The 16,341-nt window shown below is 48.8% G+C and overlaps 1 protein-coding gene and 1 pseudogene across 1 annotated transcript in view; both read left to right on the forward strand.

Annotated features, from left to right (window-relative positions):
- Positions 1–4,020, forward strand: part of LOC121303743 (vasodilator-stimulated phosphoprotein-like) — a 40,357-nt gene extending 36,337 nt beyond the window's left edge. The window contains exons 13-15 of the mRNA XM_041234521.1: positions 62–140; positions 1,083–1,140; positions 1,399–4,020. Of these exons, the coding sequence (XP_041090455.1) occupies positions 62–140; positions 1,083–1,140; positions 1,399–1,436 (175 nt within the window). The 3' untranslated portion in view covers positions 1,437–4,020. The remainder of the gene's footprint in view (positions 1–61; positions 141–1,082; positions 1,141–1,398) is intronic.
- A 3,835-nt stretch (positions 4,021–7,855) lies between these two features.
- LOC121303744 lies at positions 7,856–16,166 on the forward strand (annotated as a pseudogene).
- Positions 16,167–16,341: the final 175 nt, after the last annotated feature.

Below are 16,341 nucleotides of genomic sequence, written 5' to 3' on the forward strand. Positions count from 1 at the left end.
CTCTCTCCCCTTCTCTGTCTCTCACTGTCCTCCTCTCTCTTTCTCTCTCCCCCCCCCCCAGATTGAAGTCAGTGACCACCAGCAGCAACAGCACAGAGGGGCCAAGTCCTGATGATTCGGATCTGGACAAAATGAAGCAGGTACAGCACAGGGCGCAGTGTATCTCACAGGTACAGCGCAGGGCGCAGTGTATCTCACAGGTACAGCGCAGGGCGCAGTGTATCTCACAGGTACAGCGCAGGGCGCAGTGTATCTCACAGGTACAGCGCAGGGCGCAGTGTATCTCACAGGTACAGCGCAGGGCACAGTGTATCTCACAGGTACAGCGCAGGGCGCAGTGTATCTCACAGGTACAGCGCAGGGCGCAGTGTATCTCACAGGTACAGCGCAGGGCGCAGTGTATCTCACAGGTACAGCGCAGGGCGCAGTGTATCTCACAGGTACAGCGCAGGGCGCAGTGTATCTCACAGGTACAGCGCAGGGCGCAGTGTATCTCACAGGTACAGCGCAGGGCGCAGTGTATCTCACAGGTACAGCACCAGGAAGTAAAGCACAGGCTTATAGAGGGCTTTTAAAAGTTAAGGTGAAGGAAAAAAATTCACACATGCTGCCTTCAGCTTTGAACACCTAACAGCACAGAGACAAGCTGCATTCAGCTCTGAACACCTAACAGCACGGAGACAAGCTGAATTCAGCTCTGAACACCTAACAGCACAGAGACAAGGTGCATTCAGCTCTGAACACCTAACAGCACAGAGACAAGCTGCATTCAGCTCTGAACACCTAACAGCACAGAGACAAGCTGCATTCAGCTCTGAACACCTAACAGCACAGAGACAAGCTGCATTCAGCTCTGAACACCTAACAGCACAGAGACAAGCTGCATTCAGCTCTGAACACCTAACAGCACAGAGACAAGCTGCATTCAGCTCTGAACACCTAACAGCACAGAGACAAGCTGCATTCAGCTCTGAACACCTAACAGCACAGAGACAAGCTGCATTCAGCTCTGAACACCTAACAGCAGCACTGTGCAGCTGCCCTGTGATAACACCTGTCTGTCTCTCTGTCTGTCTGTGCAGGAGATCCTAGAGGAAGTGAGGAAAGAACTGCAGAAAGTGAAAGAGGAGATTATTGAAGGTACTGCTCTCTAGCTCATTCTGCTCTGAACACCTAACAGCACAGAGACAAGCTCATCAGCTCTCTCTCTCTTCTCTCTGAACACCTAACTCTCTCTCTCTCTCTCTCTCTCTCTCTCTCTCTCTCTCTCTCTCTCTCTGTTTCACACACACCTTCTCTCCATCTCATTCAGTTGGTTTTTATTGGCAGGACAAGTCATACAATATGTAGATATATATTATAGCAGTGTAACAGTGCAAGTCTCTCTGTGTCCTGCAGCTTTCATCGAGGAGCTGAAGAAAAGGGGCTCCTCCTAAGAGAGAGAGAGAGAGACGCCAAACAGAAGAGCGACCACTGAGAGAGCGACCGCAGGAGTGAGATTCACTCGCACTCTCTCTCTGCCAAGAGCCTTCGTCAGCCAGTCACGCTTGAAAAATAAAACCAATCAAATAGTACAATCTGTAACCTGCTTTAAACTGGAGCTCAGAGCCACTGCCAGACAAACTCACACACACTCACCCCTGCTGTCTCCTGGGCTTGCCAGCGGGCAGATCGATTCATCAGAATACAATAAGAAACTTCAGGGATCACAATGTGGTGAGACCTCACTGAACTAGCCGGCCCTCGCTTAGCATTCCACTTATAAAAGCTGGTTCAGGAGGCTTTGGAAATTGTGTTTTGCTCGTATTTGTTTTGTTTTTTTTATGTAATTTAGCAGAAGGTGGTTTTTAATAAAAGCTTTCTTTTCATCTGAAAACGGACGGGGCGAAGGATTCCTCTGCCCCGCCTTTCACCTCTCCTGAGAATGCTGACTGAGGCTTCCAGATCCCTCCTCTGATTAGCGCAGCAGCATTGTCACGGCTCCCCTGCTGTATTTGTGTCTGTGCAGATGTTTCAAAGACAATGCTGCATGGGAAGTAGGATGCAGCAGTTCATCTGTAGTGTTTGAAAGATTTGCAAACACAAAATTGGCCGTGTTTACAATGACTTCTGATGCCCTGTCTCCTCGCCTCAGGATTAAACAGTAGACAGGGCACTGGATTATACTAGGGACTGGCCAGAAAATTAGAAACACCCGCCATACCACTGTCAACAGGGTGTGGGCAGCGAGTCATCAACCTTGGAATCAAAGGGAAATAACACTTTAAAAGGGATTGTTTTGTTTTAGCCTTTACTGATTTAATAGAAGCCTTTGTTTCCTTCAGGAGTGAAGCTGCGTGGGTTGGGAATGTGTAAAGATGGTTCATTTTGAATTGACTGGAAAACAATAAATAAACCCAGTGCCCCCCCCCCCCCCCCCCCCCATTAAAAACAGTAGCATACTGTCCCGTAGACTGAATTAAACACTACAGTGTTCCTGTTTATTTCAGACTCTCTCTTACATGATGTGCATTCAGCGATTCGTTTGCGAATTCTGTTACATGAACGTACAGGAACGTGGACGTTTCTGCAAGCAGAGTTTGTGTGAATAGTCAAATACTGTTCTCAGCGCAGAGAACGCGGTCTGTTCTCCTGAGTCTCAGTCTCTCTTCTCAGTGCGGTCTGTTCTCTGTTCTCAGTGCGGTCTGTTCCCTTGAGTCTCAGTCTCTCTTCTCAGTGCGGTCTGTTCTCTGTTCTCAGTGCGGTCTGTTCTCCTGAGTCTCTGTTCTCAGTGCGGTCTGTTCTCCTGAGTCTCAGTCTCTCTTCTCAGTGCGGTCTGTTCTCCTGAGTCTCAGTCTCTGTTCTCAGTGCGGTCTGTTCTCTGTTCTCAGTGCGGTCTGTTCTCCTGAGTCTCAGTCTCTGTTCTCAGTGCGGTCTGTTCTCTGTTCTCAGTACGGTCTGTTCTCCTGAGTCTCAGTCTCTGTTCTCAGTGCGGTCTGTTCTCTGTTCTCTGTTCTCAGTGCGGTCTGTTCTCCTGAGTCTCTGTTCTCAGTGCGGTCTGGTCTCTGTTCTCAGTGCGGTCTGTTCTCGTGAGTCTCAGTCTATGTTCTCAGTGCGGTCTGTTCTCCTGAGTCTCTGTTCTCAGTGCGGTCTGTTCTCTGTTCTCAGTGCGGTCTGTTCTCCTGAGTCGCTCACACAGAGAAAGAGAGAGAGCATACGGACCGCAGAGTGTGTGCTGCACATGGCAGGAGGTTTTCTATGTATATCTGAACCCAGGCACACCCACAGAGTGATGTCAGACAAGACAGACCAATCTCAAACTGCGTAGCTGAGAGGAGTCAGGATGTGGTTTCTAGCACCACAGTGTGGAGGGAGGGGGATGAGGTGCCTGGAAGACAAAGGGAAAGGATTTTTTTTTTTTTTTTTTTAATTGCTAAATTTTTATTTCAGTTATTCATATGAGAGGAAGCAAGTTAGCCTGCTGTCTGTGTGCGCGACCTAGCCTGTGGAACAGAGAGAGGTGAAAGGCAGGAATCCGAAGCCAGTGAATCAGTCTGAGCTATTTTCCTATAAACAAGCAATGCCAGTCCACCTGTCTCCTGTCCAGCTTGATTTATACCTGTGCCAAACACCACACTGCTGTACACAGGGGAGTGGGGCCTGCTGACAGTGGTTCTGAGAGTCCAATCTCTTTGTTTTGTATTTTAATATATAAAGAAAAAAAAAATCAGTTTGGCTGTTGGCCACTTTTCTGCTACTGCCTTTGAAGAATGAAATATGATATAAATATGTTTTTTGTTTTTCGGGAAAGAATCCTAAACGACCTACTGTGTGTTTTTCTATTTTATTTGAGGTTTACGGTGAATGGTATTGGGGGTTTTGAATGTTTTATTTTTGAATGAGAATTTAATTTTTTTCTATTAGATTACAGATTTAGCATTTTTACACTGAAATACGTTTGTCAGAGCGAAGAAAGCACCCAGATACACTGGAATTTATTGATGCCTTTGTAGCCAAATACAGCTGCTTCCTGTACTCACACAGCCCGACTCCACTTTTTTTTAATTGTCATTGTCATTTATTTAGCAGACTCAGCAAGGTAAAGCACGTAGAGGTTTGGTAAAACACAAAATCGTGGGAAAACTGCTGTGGTGAACTTTTTACAATCGAGGGAACACTTTAATCCCTCACTCCAGTGTGAATGTGATTCCGCTTCAACAGAGGACCACGCAGCCCTTATTCTCTGACCATTTTGTTTCCATTCCCCCAGGTAGTTTCAGCTTCAGGTGCACACAGATGTCCCCTAGCAGGGGGGGCTATGGCAGGAGTGCTATACTGCAGTGCATCAGCAATGCAGTCCAGTGTGCTCCATCTCCACAGTGCACTTCACTCAATAATTGCCAGCGGCATGGCTTTAACCCTTTATCTGCCAGGCAGAGCAACAGTCTTACAGGGTTCTGCAAACACACACCTTGAAACTGTTCCTATAGTCTATGAGAAGACACTGCAGTGGTCTAACCTCGCTTCAGACAGCAAATCTGTCCCTCCCTGATCTCTTCCACACATAACAAATGGAAAGATGATTTCAAATGTGAGTTTTCTGTATTTCTAGGGGTGGTATTCCGTATTTTAGTTGTTCCAGAGTACAGCTGCACAAACCTATTATTCTATTCATCAGATTAAGTTTGCCGCAGGTGAGAATCACTGGTGTTGACTGGGCTAATTTACCATTACAAGTGAAGGAACAGCTGCTTGGGTTTGTGTGGAACGCTGTTCTCCTAAGATTCTAAGTGAAGCAGCGATCTTCACAAACCCAAGGAGCTGTTTCTTCACTTGTTTCATTTGGAATGAGGAATTAGCCTGCTCAACACCAGCGACCCTCACCTGTGGATAATCCAGCACGGGCTTCGTGCAGCACTAAGCGAGGCAGTGTCTATTGTGAAGAGATCCCAGGGTTGGTCTGGAAGTGGTGTGCTAACAAAGCCTTCATGTTTCACAATATATTCAGGACCGGTCCTCAGTCGAATCAGGAGGGCCAGTCAAAGACACTGAAAAGGCTCAGCGAATAATATGATCTGTGAAATAATGAAATGGGTAGAGGCAGAATAAAATCACAGTGCACAGTGTCTGTACTGCAGTACTCTACTGTGATATTAAATCTGAGCCTACATGCTACACAGTGTAAACTGCATGCTGTACAATGCAATCTGCATGCTTTGCTTTTAACCATTCCTCTGGGTCAGGTGCATGGGGTTCCAGCACAATGCTGCTCAGTCCCCGCGTTTAGAAGAGAAAGCATTGAGTGTGTTTTTAAACTGCTGGTCACCGTTGCTGAAAGCTAGTCTCTCACGCATGCCCTGCCTCGCAACTTTATTAGGACCTGCCTGTCTGTCTGGTTGGATTTGGCAGCACGCTGGTGTGAGGCACGTTCTCCTGGTATATCCTGGGATTTGATCGTTGTGGATCAAATCCACCCAGCAATGCTGTACGTGGACCCTGAGGCTAACTCCATGGCAGGGACATGTCCTGATAAAGCGGCCAGAGTGTGAATGTGGCAACACAAATACATATTGTAGACATTATCTCTGATCATCTCTTAAACTAGTCTCTTACCTCTTATTAGCAATATTAACATTATCACTGGCCCTTAAAGGAGTGCTGACGATATTTCAAAACCATTCTCTTCCCTCTTATTAGCGTTTATACTAGTAATAATCTAGGATTATTATTATTATTATTATTTATTATTAATTATTATCAATTCCCAGAATGCCTTGTGTAAAGAGGACGCGGGCTGAAAGGGTCGGAATTTAACTTGATTGACACCGCGTGTAGCGAATCCACGAGGATTCACATTGTAAGTCAATGTAATGATATGCAACCAATCACGCGTCTAAGAACTATAGTAGTGATAGAGGATTGGTTCCGAAAGGTGACGCCTGGAACAATCGACACAGATGTTGTCCAATAATAGTGCGTGGGAATTTTCTTTGACGAATGGAGTCCCGTGTGGGCGGGGCGTGTGGGCGGCTCTGCTCCCGGTTGTTGCCCCGCTTCGCTCATCAGATGAAACTGACAGAGCCAGGACTGCTTCAGAGTATTGCTAGCGCTTGGTAACAGTAACAGCGTTTTATTTAGACTACTAAGTTAAATCTGCGCATATAAATATAATCGAATACATAATAAAAACAAACTAAACTAACAACTACCTAGCCGGTATTATTTAATACAGATTTATTTTCTATTTTCCAAACCAAAACTGCCCCGCATCTTGCTTGAGACACGCTGCTGCTGACGTCAGCTGTAAACACAGTGTCACGTCACGCCTCAAACCCAGTTTGTTAAGACATCCCCTGTTTTTGTGTGTGTGTGTGTGTGTGTGTGTGTGTGTGTGTGTGTGTGTGTGTGTGTGTGTGTGTGTGTGTGTGTGTGTGTGTGTGTGTGTGTGTGTGTGTGTGTGTGTGTGTGTGTGTGTTTTTTTTCTTTTATCAATGTTAGACTTCTGGTGTCTTCTGAATGACTTTCAGGTTTTTTTGTTATTACATATTAAGGTTTTTAAAGGCAAAACCAAATATAAATAATACAAATACAAAATAATAGTGTCTACTTTGCAAAAAAAAAGTAAAGGGGCAAAATGTGTACGCGCATTGCCTCCCATGTGCTCTATGGGTTAGGCGCCTACGGTCTCAATCAAGTTACAGTCACAAATAGATTAATACTTCATTTACAGTGCTACCCCTACGATAAAATATATATATATATATATATAATATATATATATATATATATATATATATATATATATATATATATATATTACCCCTCGCTTTTCTGGCAGTGGTTAAGCAATGACGTATATACAGCACAGTCTATATTAGGCTTTTAATAAGTGCACAAACATATCTTTTTATTTCAAGTTTTGTTAAACAGTTAGTACGCAGGTCTGACATGTGCAGTTTTGAAAGAAGCACACAAACATGTATTAATTTTTAAACATGTTATGTGTTCACACACTAGTTTAAAGAACTCTGTTTGCAAGCTGTGCTTTCAGTTAGTGCTGCACTTCCTGGGTCTTTTTACCAGGAGGGTCAAATTGTCCCCACCCCTTCACTGGTGTCTTTCCTGTCAATAACCAATCAGCTGCTTCCCCTGTTGACTGACATCCTTTCAGCCAGTATCATGACCCAGGAATGGAAGTGGACCAGATTTCCTGAGAAATGGAACCCAGTGGTTATAAAATGAAAATGCAAGTGTGTTAAAACATGTGTGTCTTTCTAAACTGCACAGTTGAGGCCTGTGTGGCTAATGTGCAAAACAGGTCAATTGAAGCATGTTGAAATGTCTGTTCACATTTTGAAAGAGCGCCTGTCAGACTCATACGGTCCAACTGATTTTACATGCAATGTTTATTTTACACAAATATTAATTTTACACTCGCTGCTCAAAAGCGCTGTTTTTTCCGGCTTCTCTCTGCTGCTTTCGGTCATTAAAAGCTTTTCTCTGATGTTTTTGGAGAAAATCGACGAGGCACTTGAGAATGACGCCATTTTGATTGTCAGACAGGGTCTGCCATTGGACCAGAACGGGAATTTTGGAATGTCGGACCTGGTCCGACATACGACCGCAAAGGGTTAATAAAAAGACTCAAGCTGTTTTAAAAAATGTAGTGAACAAACAGCAACCAGACATCAAGCACAGCAGCCATTCATATATTTAAGTGGCGGTAGCGGGCTAGTAGTTGTTGTACCTCTCAGGTATGCTTGAGTGTTTTGAAGTGATGGATCACGCATTGATGAATAAACCACTCCCCTTCCTCTCTTCAGCCTGTCAGGTGGCGCCGCTGTGTTGGAGAGCTCTGTGATTGGAGGACGTGGTGATGGAGGCGGGCCTGAGTGTACAGGCGGAGCTGGAGTTCCGAGGGGCGGAGTTCTCGGGCACGGTGTCATCGGGGGCGGAGCTGCTGGAGGTGGAGGTGTCAGACAGGTGCCGGATCAGTGGAGAGGGCAGTTTGGCTCGGCGTGTGAGTGGCACTGTCTCTGTGTATCGGTGTGTCTCTGCTCCCCACTCCCTCTCTGCTATCCGTTTCAGACATCGAGGATCTGACACGGAAAACTGGGAACTTCAAGCAGTTTGCAGTCTTCTGCAGCATGCTGGAGTCAGCCCTGACCAAGGTGACTTTGGCGTTTATCACGATTCCTTTAGTATTTCTAAAAAGTCTGTCATTGAATTTACACGAGACACTGAGAAAGACTTCCAGTTGTAGTTGAAATGTTTGTCATCGACGTCTCCCCTGTTGATGTTTGTTGATAAGGCAGGGAGAGCTCCACTCAGGTGAGGAAGCTGGGGTCGTGGGTGAAGGGGAGGCACCGAATGGTCGAGCAGGAAACTGGCAGGCGACTGACCGCACGCCATGCAGGTCTAAAATTACAATGCATCGCACAAACAGCGGCGTAGTGTCACGAAACAGAGCACCAGACGTGATCGTAAACCAGATTGATTCATGCTTTTTGTTTTATTGTAAGTGGGGATTGGTCGACCTGTTTGACTAATCGCAGTGAGAGTGAGGGCGGGTGCAGACCTGGTTTATCGGTGTTTGTTTGGGTCTCTGTTTTCACCCCCTCTGTCTGATCCCTGTTTCCTCAGAGCAGCGAGTCCGTGACCCTCGACCTCTTGACCTACAGTGACCTGGAGCTGCTGCGGACCAGGAAGGCGGGGCTTGGGGCCCGGCCCCGCCCCTCACCGAAGTCTCCCGCGCTCAATGCAAAACGCTACCTCATTCTCATCTACTCAGTGGAGTTCGACAGGTAGGTGCTTGTAAATAGAGACGAGGGGTGGGGCCCATTGGCCCGTTTGCTGTGGATTGACCCTGTAACGGTTGTATCCAGTGACTTGTTCATTGTGCTGCTGGTATACTTTGCTGTGTTCTCTCAGCGCGCAACCTGGCTGTGTATTTGTGTGTCTCTGCAGAATCCACTACCCCCTACCTCTACCCTACCAGGGCAAACCAGACCCAGCGCGGCTGCAGAGAGAGATCAGAGAGCTGAGAGAAGAGCTGAGAGAAGAGCTGAGATAGAGGGGAGCGGAGGCTGCACACTCCGGCAAGGACTCGGAGACACACCGACTCAGAGCAGAGTGAGAGGGGAGAGGGGAGAGGGGGCTGCACACACTGACAAGGAGGGTTAGACACACCCAACTCAGTGGAGAGGAGAGGGGAGATGAGAGGTGGGAGCGTGGAGAAGAGATGGGGCTGCACACACCGTGTGGCCGAGATGAGAGCCTCAGTGTGGCGAGAGTCTCAGGGAGAGGGGAGAGGGGAGAGGGGGCTGCACACACCGGCAAGGACTCGGAGACACACCAACTCAGGGGAGAGTGAGAGGGGAGGGGGGAGAGGGGAGAGGGGGCTGCACACATTGGCAAGGACTCGTGTGTGTGTGTCACTGTGCTATGTTGTGCTGTGTCTCTGGTGTGTGTATGTCTCTCTGTGCTGTGCTTTGTCTCTGTGCGGTGCTGTGTCTCTGCTGTGCGGTGCTGTGTCTCTGCTGTCGGTGCTGTGTCTCTGTGCGGTGCTGTGTCTCTGTGCGGTGCTGTGTCTCTGCTGTGCGGTGCTGTGTCTCTGCTGTGCGGTGCTATGTCTCTCTGTGCGGTGCTATGTCTCTCCTGTGCGGTGCTGTGTCTCTGCTGTGCGGTGCTGTGTCTCTGCTGTGCGGTGCTATGTCTCTCTGCGGTGCTGTGTCTCTGCTGTGCGGTGCTGTGTCTCTCTGTGCGGTGCTATGTCTCTCTGCGGTGCTTTGTCTCTGCTGTGCGGTGCTATGTCTCTCTGTGCGGTGCTGTGTCTCTCTGCGGTGCTTTGTCTCTGCTGTGCGGTGCTGTGTCTCTCTGTGCGGTGCTGTGTCTCTGTGCGGTGCTGTGTCTCTGCTGTGCGGTGCTATGTCTCTCTGTGCGGTGCTATGTCTCTCTGCGGTGCTTTGTCTCTGCTGTGCGGTGCTATGTCTCTTGTGCGGTGCTGTGTCTCTGCTGTGCGGTGCTGTGTCTCTGTGTTTTGCTGTGTCTGTGCTGTGTCTCTGTGCTATGTCTGTGCTGTGTCTCGGTGTACTGTGTGTCTCTGCTGTGCGGTGCTATGTCTCTCTTGTGCGGTGCTGTGTCTCTGCTGTGCGGTGCTGTGTCTCTGCTGTGCGGTGCTGTGTCTGTGCAGTGCTGTGTCTCTGCTGTGCGGTGCTATGTCTCTCTGTGCGGTGCTATGTCTCTCTGCGGTGCTTTGTCTCTGCTGTGCGGTGCTATGTCTCTGTGCGGTGCTGTGTCTCTGCTGTGCGGTGCTGTGTCTCTGTGTTTTGCTGTGTCTGTGCTGTGTCTCTGTGCTATGTGTGTGTGTGTCTCTACTGTACTGTGCTGTGTCTGTGGTGTGTGTGTGTCTCTGTACTGTGCTGTGTCTCTGTGCTGTGTCTCTGTGCTGTGTGTGTATCTACTGTGTCTGGTGTGTGTGTGTACAGTACTGTGTCTCTGGTGTATGTCTCTGTACAGTACTGTGTCTCTGGTGTGTGTGTGTCTCTGTACTGTACTGTGTCTCTGGTGTGTGTGTGTCTCTGTACTGTACTGTGTCTCTGGTGTGTGTGTGTGTCTCTGTACTGTGTCTCTGGTGTGTGTGTGCCTCTGTGCTGTACTGTGTCTCTGGTGTGTGTGTGTCTCTGTACTGTACTGTGTCTCTGGTGTGTGTGTGTCTCTGTACTGTACTGTGTCTCTGGTGTGTGTGTGTCTGCTGTACTGTGTCTGTCTGTGGTGTGTGTGTGTCTCTGTACTGTGTGTGTGGTGTGTGTGTGTCTCAGTACTGTAACTGTGTCTGTCACACAGATACAACACACAACAACACACTGTCACTGTACTGTACGTGTCAGACACAGGTCATTTGTGTGTCTCTGGTGTGTGTGTGTCTCTGTACTGTACTGTGTCTCTGGTGTGTGTGTGTCTCTGTACTGTACTGTGTCTCTGGTGTGTGTGTGTCTCTGTACTGTGTCTCTGGTGTGTGTGTGTCTCTGTGTACTGTGTCTCTGGTGTGTGTCTCTGTACAGTACTGTGTCTCTGGTGTGTGTGTGTCTCTGTACTGTACTGTGTCTCTGGTGTGTGTGTGTGTACTGTACTGTGTCTCTGGTGTGTGTGTGTCTCTGTACTGTACTGTGTCTCTGGTGTGTGTGTGTCTCTGTACTGTACTGTGTCTCTGGTGTGTGTGTGTGTCTCTGTGTGTGTGTGTGTCTCTGTACTGTACTGTGTCTCTGGTGTGTGTGTGTCTCTGTACTGTACTGTGTCTCTGGTGTGTGTGTGTCTCTGTACTGTACTGTGTCTCTGGTGTGTGTGTGTCTCTGTCCAGTACTGTGTCTCTGGTGTGTGTGTGTCTCTGTACAGTACTGTGTCTCTGGTGTGTGTGTGTCTCTGTACTGTACTGTGTCTCTGGTGTGTGTGTGTCTCTGACTGGGTGCTCTCTGCTGCAGGTTGGCAAAGCTGCGTCAGGAGACGGAGGTGCTGGCAGGGGCCCTGGAGAGGATGCAGGCAGAGGGGTCGCGACCCCACAGTGACCCCCGAGGGGTCAGGGTCCTGAAGGACGTGGTGCATCGTATAGAGGAGGAACTACTGAGAGAGAGGACAAGGAACAAGAGAGCACAGAGCAAGAGAGAGCAGGAGTACAGACAGCTACAGGTACAGGTGAGAGAGAGCAGGAGTACAGACAGCTACAGGAACAGGTGAGAGAGAGAGAGAGAGAGAGAGCAGGAGTACAGACAGCTACAGGAACAGGTGAGAGAGAGAGAGAGAGAGCAGGAGTACAGACAGCTACAGGTACAGGTGAGAGAGAGCAGGAGTACAGACAGCTAGTTTTCATCTCTCTGAGAGAGAGAGCAGTCTTTCAGGTCTGGTCATGTCCTTGTGAAGAGAGAGAGAGAGCAGGAGTACTCATGTCTACAGTCCATTGTCCACTCGTCTCTCGAGCAGGAGTACAGACATGTACAGGAAACTCGTGAGAGCTCTCGAGCTCATGTCCTGTCAGACACGGTTCCCTGCCCGGGAGAGGGAGAGCAGTCTGGGGAGAGCAGGCTCTGCAGGACCATTCAGATCAGTGTCGCCTTGTAGCGACAGACCTCCACTGTCCCTTCTGGAGGGGACAGGAGTCCTGGTACGGGTCAGGATCCACAGGACCATGCCCAGCTCCTCCACGCCTGTCCCCTTCAGGTGAGAGACCACTCAGTGTGTAGGGGAGGGGTAGGCTCCAGCCTTCATCAGTGTTATTGCAACTAGACTGAGTTTGGCTTTGCTTGTCTGTATGGTTCTGATGGAGTGTGCTCCTCACAGGAACCAGAGTCCTGCGTTTCAACCCCACAGCCTACGTGAAGGACAAGGAGCAGAGACAGAGAGAGACAGAGAGGAGGAGGTGAGAGGCAGAGGGAGAGAAAAAAACAAGACAGGCAGATCCTAAGCAAATCCAGAATCGGTGACCACAAACTACAGATTGAAACAGGCAGACACACATTCCACTGGAAGCAAGAGAGCCTCATGTAACCCTGTGCGACAGGTAGTGGAGAGACTGAGACACATTGCATCCTCCATTGTACAAAATACAGAGAAGTCAGAGACACATATTCTAGCAACCTGGCAGAAAGAGAAGGAATTTTCATGCTAGCACTGTTATAATGTTAAATGTTTCTGTTCAATTTTACATTTATTTTAGCAATTCTTGTATTGCTTGTCATGCCAGTACAGACTATTTGAATTGGAGAGACAGAGAGGAGGGTGATTAGGGAGAGACAGACAGGGAGAATGCAGATTTAAAATCCTGATTTATTTATTACCCATATTTCAAAGGCTGGCTTGTGTAAACATTCCTGCACCTCTTTCTACAAACCTCTCTCCTACTGTCCCACCCCCTCATCTCTTCCCCTCTTTCCTTCCCTCTCCCTCCCCCTTCACTGCCTCTCTTCTATTTCCCTCTTAACTCCCTGTCTCCCCTCCTTCTCCCCCCCCCCCCCCTCCAGCCAGCGAAAGGTTCATCGGGACCTGATGGCCACTCCCCCTAGCAGTGAGAGGGGGCGGCCCCGCTCCAGAGAGACATGCCCCCTGAGCAGGAGGGCAGGGTCTACAGGAAGGGGGCGGAGTTCCTCAGCGGAGAGTGTGAGGAGCACGTGGTCTTCTGCAAGCTCATTGGCTGAGCTGGAGCAGTTGTCACAGCCACGCCCCTCTAGGTCTGTCGTGCTATGTCTGTCTCTTTGTTTCTCTGTATGTGTCATTCTAGTTATCTGCCTGCCTGTTTGACATTCTGTCTGCCTGTGTGTCAATCTGTTTTTCTAAGTGTGCGAGTTGTCTGTCAGTGCTGTGTAGACAGAGTGTCTCAATGCTGCTCTCTCTTTCTCCCTCGCTGTGTACCGTCTTAGTGTTTATTTTGTCTCGGTTTCAGGGCTGTGCAGGCTGTGTCTAAGTGCTGCTGTCTGTGTTTCAGTGCTGTGTAGACTGTGTGAGTGCTGCTGTCTTTGTTTCAGAGCTGTGTAGACTGTGTCAGTACTGGTCTCTCTAGACTGTGTCTGAGTGCTGCTCTTTCTGTGTTTGGGCTGTGTACTGTGTCAGTGCTGCTCTCTGTGTTTGGGCTGTGTACTGTGTCAGTGCTGCTCTCTCTGTGTTTGGGCTGTGTACTGTGTCAGTGCTGCTCTCTCTGTGTTTGGGCTGTGTACTGTGTCAGTGCTGCTCTCTCTGTGTTTGGGCTGTGTACTGTGCGAGTGCTGCTCTCTCTGCGTTTGGGCTGTGTACTGTGTCAGTGCTGCTCTCTCTCTGTTTGGGCTGTGTACTGTGCGAGTGCTGCTCTCTCTCTGTTTGGGCTGTGTACTGTGTCAGTGCTGCTCTCTCTGTGTTTGGGCTGTGTACTGTGCGAGTGCTGCTCTCTCTCTGTTTGGGCTGTGTACTGTGTGAGTGCTGCTCTCTCTGCGTTTGGGCTGTGTACTGTGTCAGTGCTGCTCTCTCTGCGTTTGGGCTGTGTACTGTGCGAGTGCTGCTCTCTCTCTGTTTGGGCTGTGTACTGTGCGAGTGCTGCTCTCTCTCTGTTTGGGCTGTGTACTGTGTCAGTGCTGCTCTCTCTGCGTTTGGGCTGTGTACTGTGTGAGTGCTGCTCTCTCTCTGTTTGGGCTGTGTACTGTGCGAGTGCTGCTCTCTCTCTGTTTGGGCTGTGTACTGTGCGAGTGCTGCTCTCTCTCTGTTTGGGCTGTGTACTGTGTCAGTGCTGCTCTCTCTGCGTTTGGGCTGTGTACTGTGTCAGTGCTGCTCTCTCTGTGTTTGGGCTGTGTACTGTGCCAGTGCTGCTCTCTCTGTGTTTGGGCTGTGTACTGTGCGAGTGCTGCTCTCTCTGTGTTTGGGCTGTGTACTGTGTCAGTGCTGCTCTCTCTGTGTTTGGGCTGTGTACTGTGTCAGTGCTGCTCTCTCTCTGTTTGGACTGTGTAGACTGAGTGCTGCTCTGTTTGTTTTTCAGTGCTGTGTAGACTGAGCACTCTCTCTCTATGTTTCAGTGCTGGTCTCAGAGGCAGGAAGGCAGGTTGGCCCCTGGGCTCTCTGCTGTGGAACGCACCTGGACTGGTGAGTACAACTCAGAGCACCTCAGCGCTCTGCAGGGCCGCTCTCTCTCTTTCTCTCTGTGCTGGGTCAAGATTTGCTTAGTATTTTTACAGACTCTCTCTCCCCCTCCCTCACTCTTCTCTCTTTCAGCCTCGCAGGGGGTCCGGTTGTTCTAAGAAACGAATGTCCAGCACTCCGACCCGGAAGAACCACTCCAGCGATAAAGGTGCAGAACCGACCCCTACACAAAACAGAACCAGAACAGAACCAACCCCTACACACAACAGAACACTCCTCTAACAAAACGGAACCCACAACTTCTTCAGAACCCCTTCAGTTCTGCTGATATCCTAACAGAGGCTGGCAGAAGGTTACCCTGATCCAGTGGAGTCACTTGTGAAAGCGCTGCACTGCTGTTAAATGTTTCCACTAATCTCCCAGCGGTGTGTTTCTGTAGCCGTGATTGAGCTGCACTCCGTACTGGCCCCTCCCCCTGCCGCTGTCAGAGGCTTTCAGATCCAGCTCTGAAACTCGCTCAGTTGTGCCGCAGTGTCACTGTTCAAGCATTTATTTATTTATTTAGTTTTGATGAGGATAATCAGTAAAGATCTATTTCTAACTTTTCGTAAACTCTAGACTGTGTGTTTGTGTAGTTAGTTATCACAGTATCATTGTGTAACATTGTGTGTGTGTGTGTCTTCAGAGAACTCGTTTGGCCCTGGCGCTGATCTCTCTGAGATCGACGCTCGCTTGCAGGCTCTGCAGGAGTACATGAGGAACCTGGACACACGAACCTAGTCTTGACCCCTGACCCCAGCATATCGGGAGTCTCCAAGTCTGGCCCAATCCCAGGATCTCAAAAGGCCCAAGTCTGTCTGACCCACAGCGACCCTGAGTCTGACTCCATTCCTGGTTTTACCGAGTTTAACGAGACATCCTTGAGCTTGTTACCTATAATGAAGCTCGTATTGACAGACTCCGCGGCGAGATGTGATGCTGTCGGGGATTTCTGTGCGCCTCTGTCTCGCACTGTAATCGAGGGACAGGGGGACTCTTTTTTAATACAGCAGTGAGCTGGTCCTTAACTGGGGAGTCCTGGGGTTTGAATTGGGACAGCATCATACAAGTACAAGCACTGGTTTCCATTCTCCATTGGGTAACTCAGTTATTAAATTTTTTTAATTCAAGATTTCTTTTTATTGATTTTTTACTTTCTAGTTTTTGTGCACTTTTGAGAAACAAAACAAGAAACCCCGGAATGAATCCTCATGGCGGTGACACGCTGCGTCGTTAACCCCTTCCCCCCCGGAGCTGGCTGTTTACCGCCCTGCTGTGCTGGTCACTCTGACGAAGCTGCTGGCCAGTCTCTAGAGTCCAGACTCAGCACAGTTAAACAGAAAGAGCGCATTGACAGTGGAGGCAGCCGGGTATCACTACACACTGTGTGAAATCCCTCCAGAGTTAGGGGTGAACACTTGAAAGAACTTACCGAGATTTCCTGGCAGAACTGCTTTGTAGTTGAACTTGCTGTGCTTCTGTGCAGCTCCTGTTTATGTTCAAAGCTAGGGTTTTAAAATTGGGGGTAGTGGCGCCGGGGGTGATTTTTAGCCATATCAATCAGGGTTTGCTCAAGCCTGTGCGGTTTTTTAAATTTTTTTTTAATTAAACCCAGAGCTTGACAAAGTGTGTGATATTGTGTCTGTGTGTGTGTGTACGTTCAATCCCAGCACCCCAGTAAGCTCCACAGTGGTTATAGTGGTTGTTGTACTGGGATCAGAGGCTGCCCCC

This window comes from Polyodon spathula, chromosome 35 (assembly GCF_017654505.1).
Source record: "Polyodon spathula isolate WHYD16114869_AA chromosome 35, ASM1765450v1, whole genome shotgun sequence".
In the NCBI taxonomy this organism is placed as follows: domain Eukaryota; kingdom Metazoa; phylum Chordata; class Actinopteri; order Acipenseriformes; family Polyodontidae; genus Polyodon; species Polyodon spathula.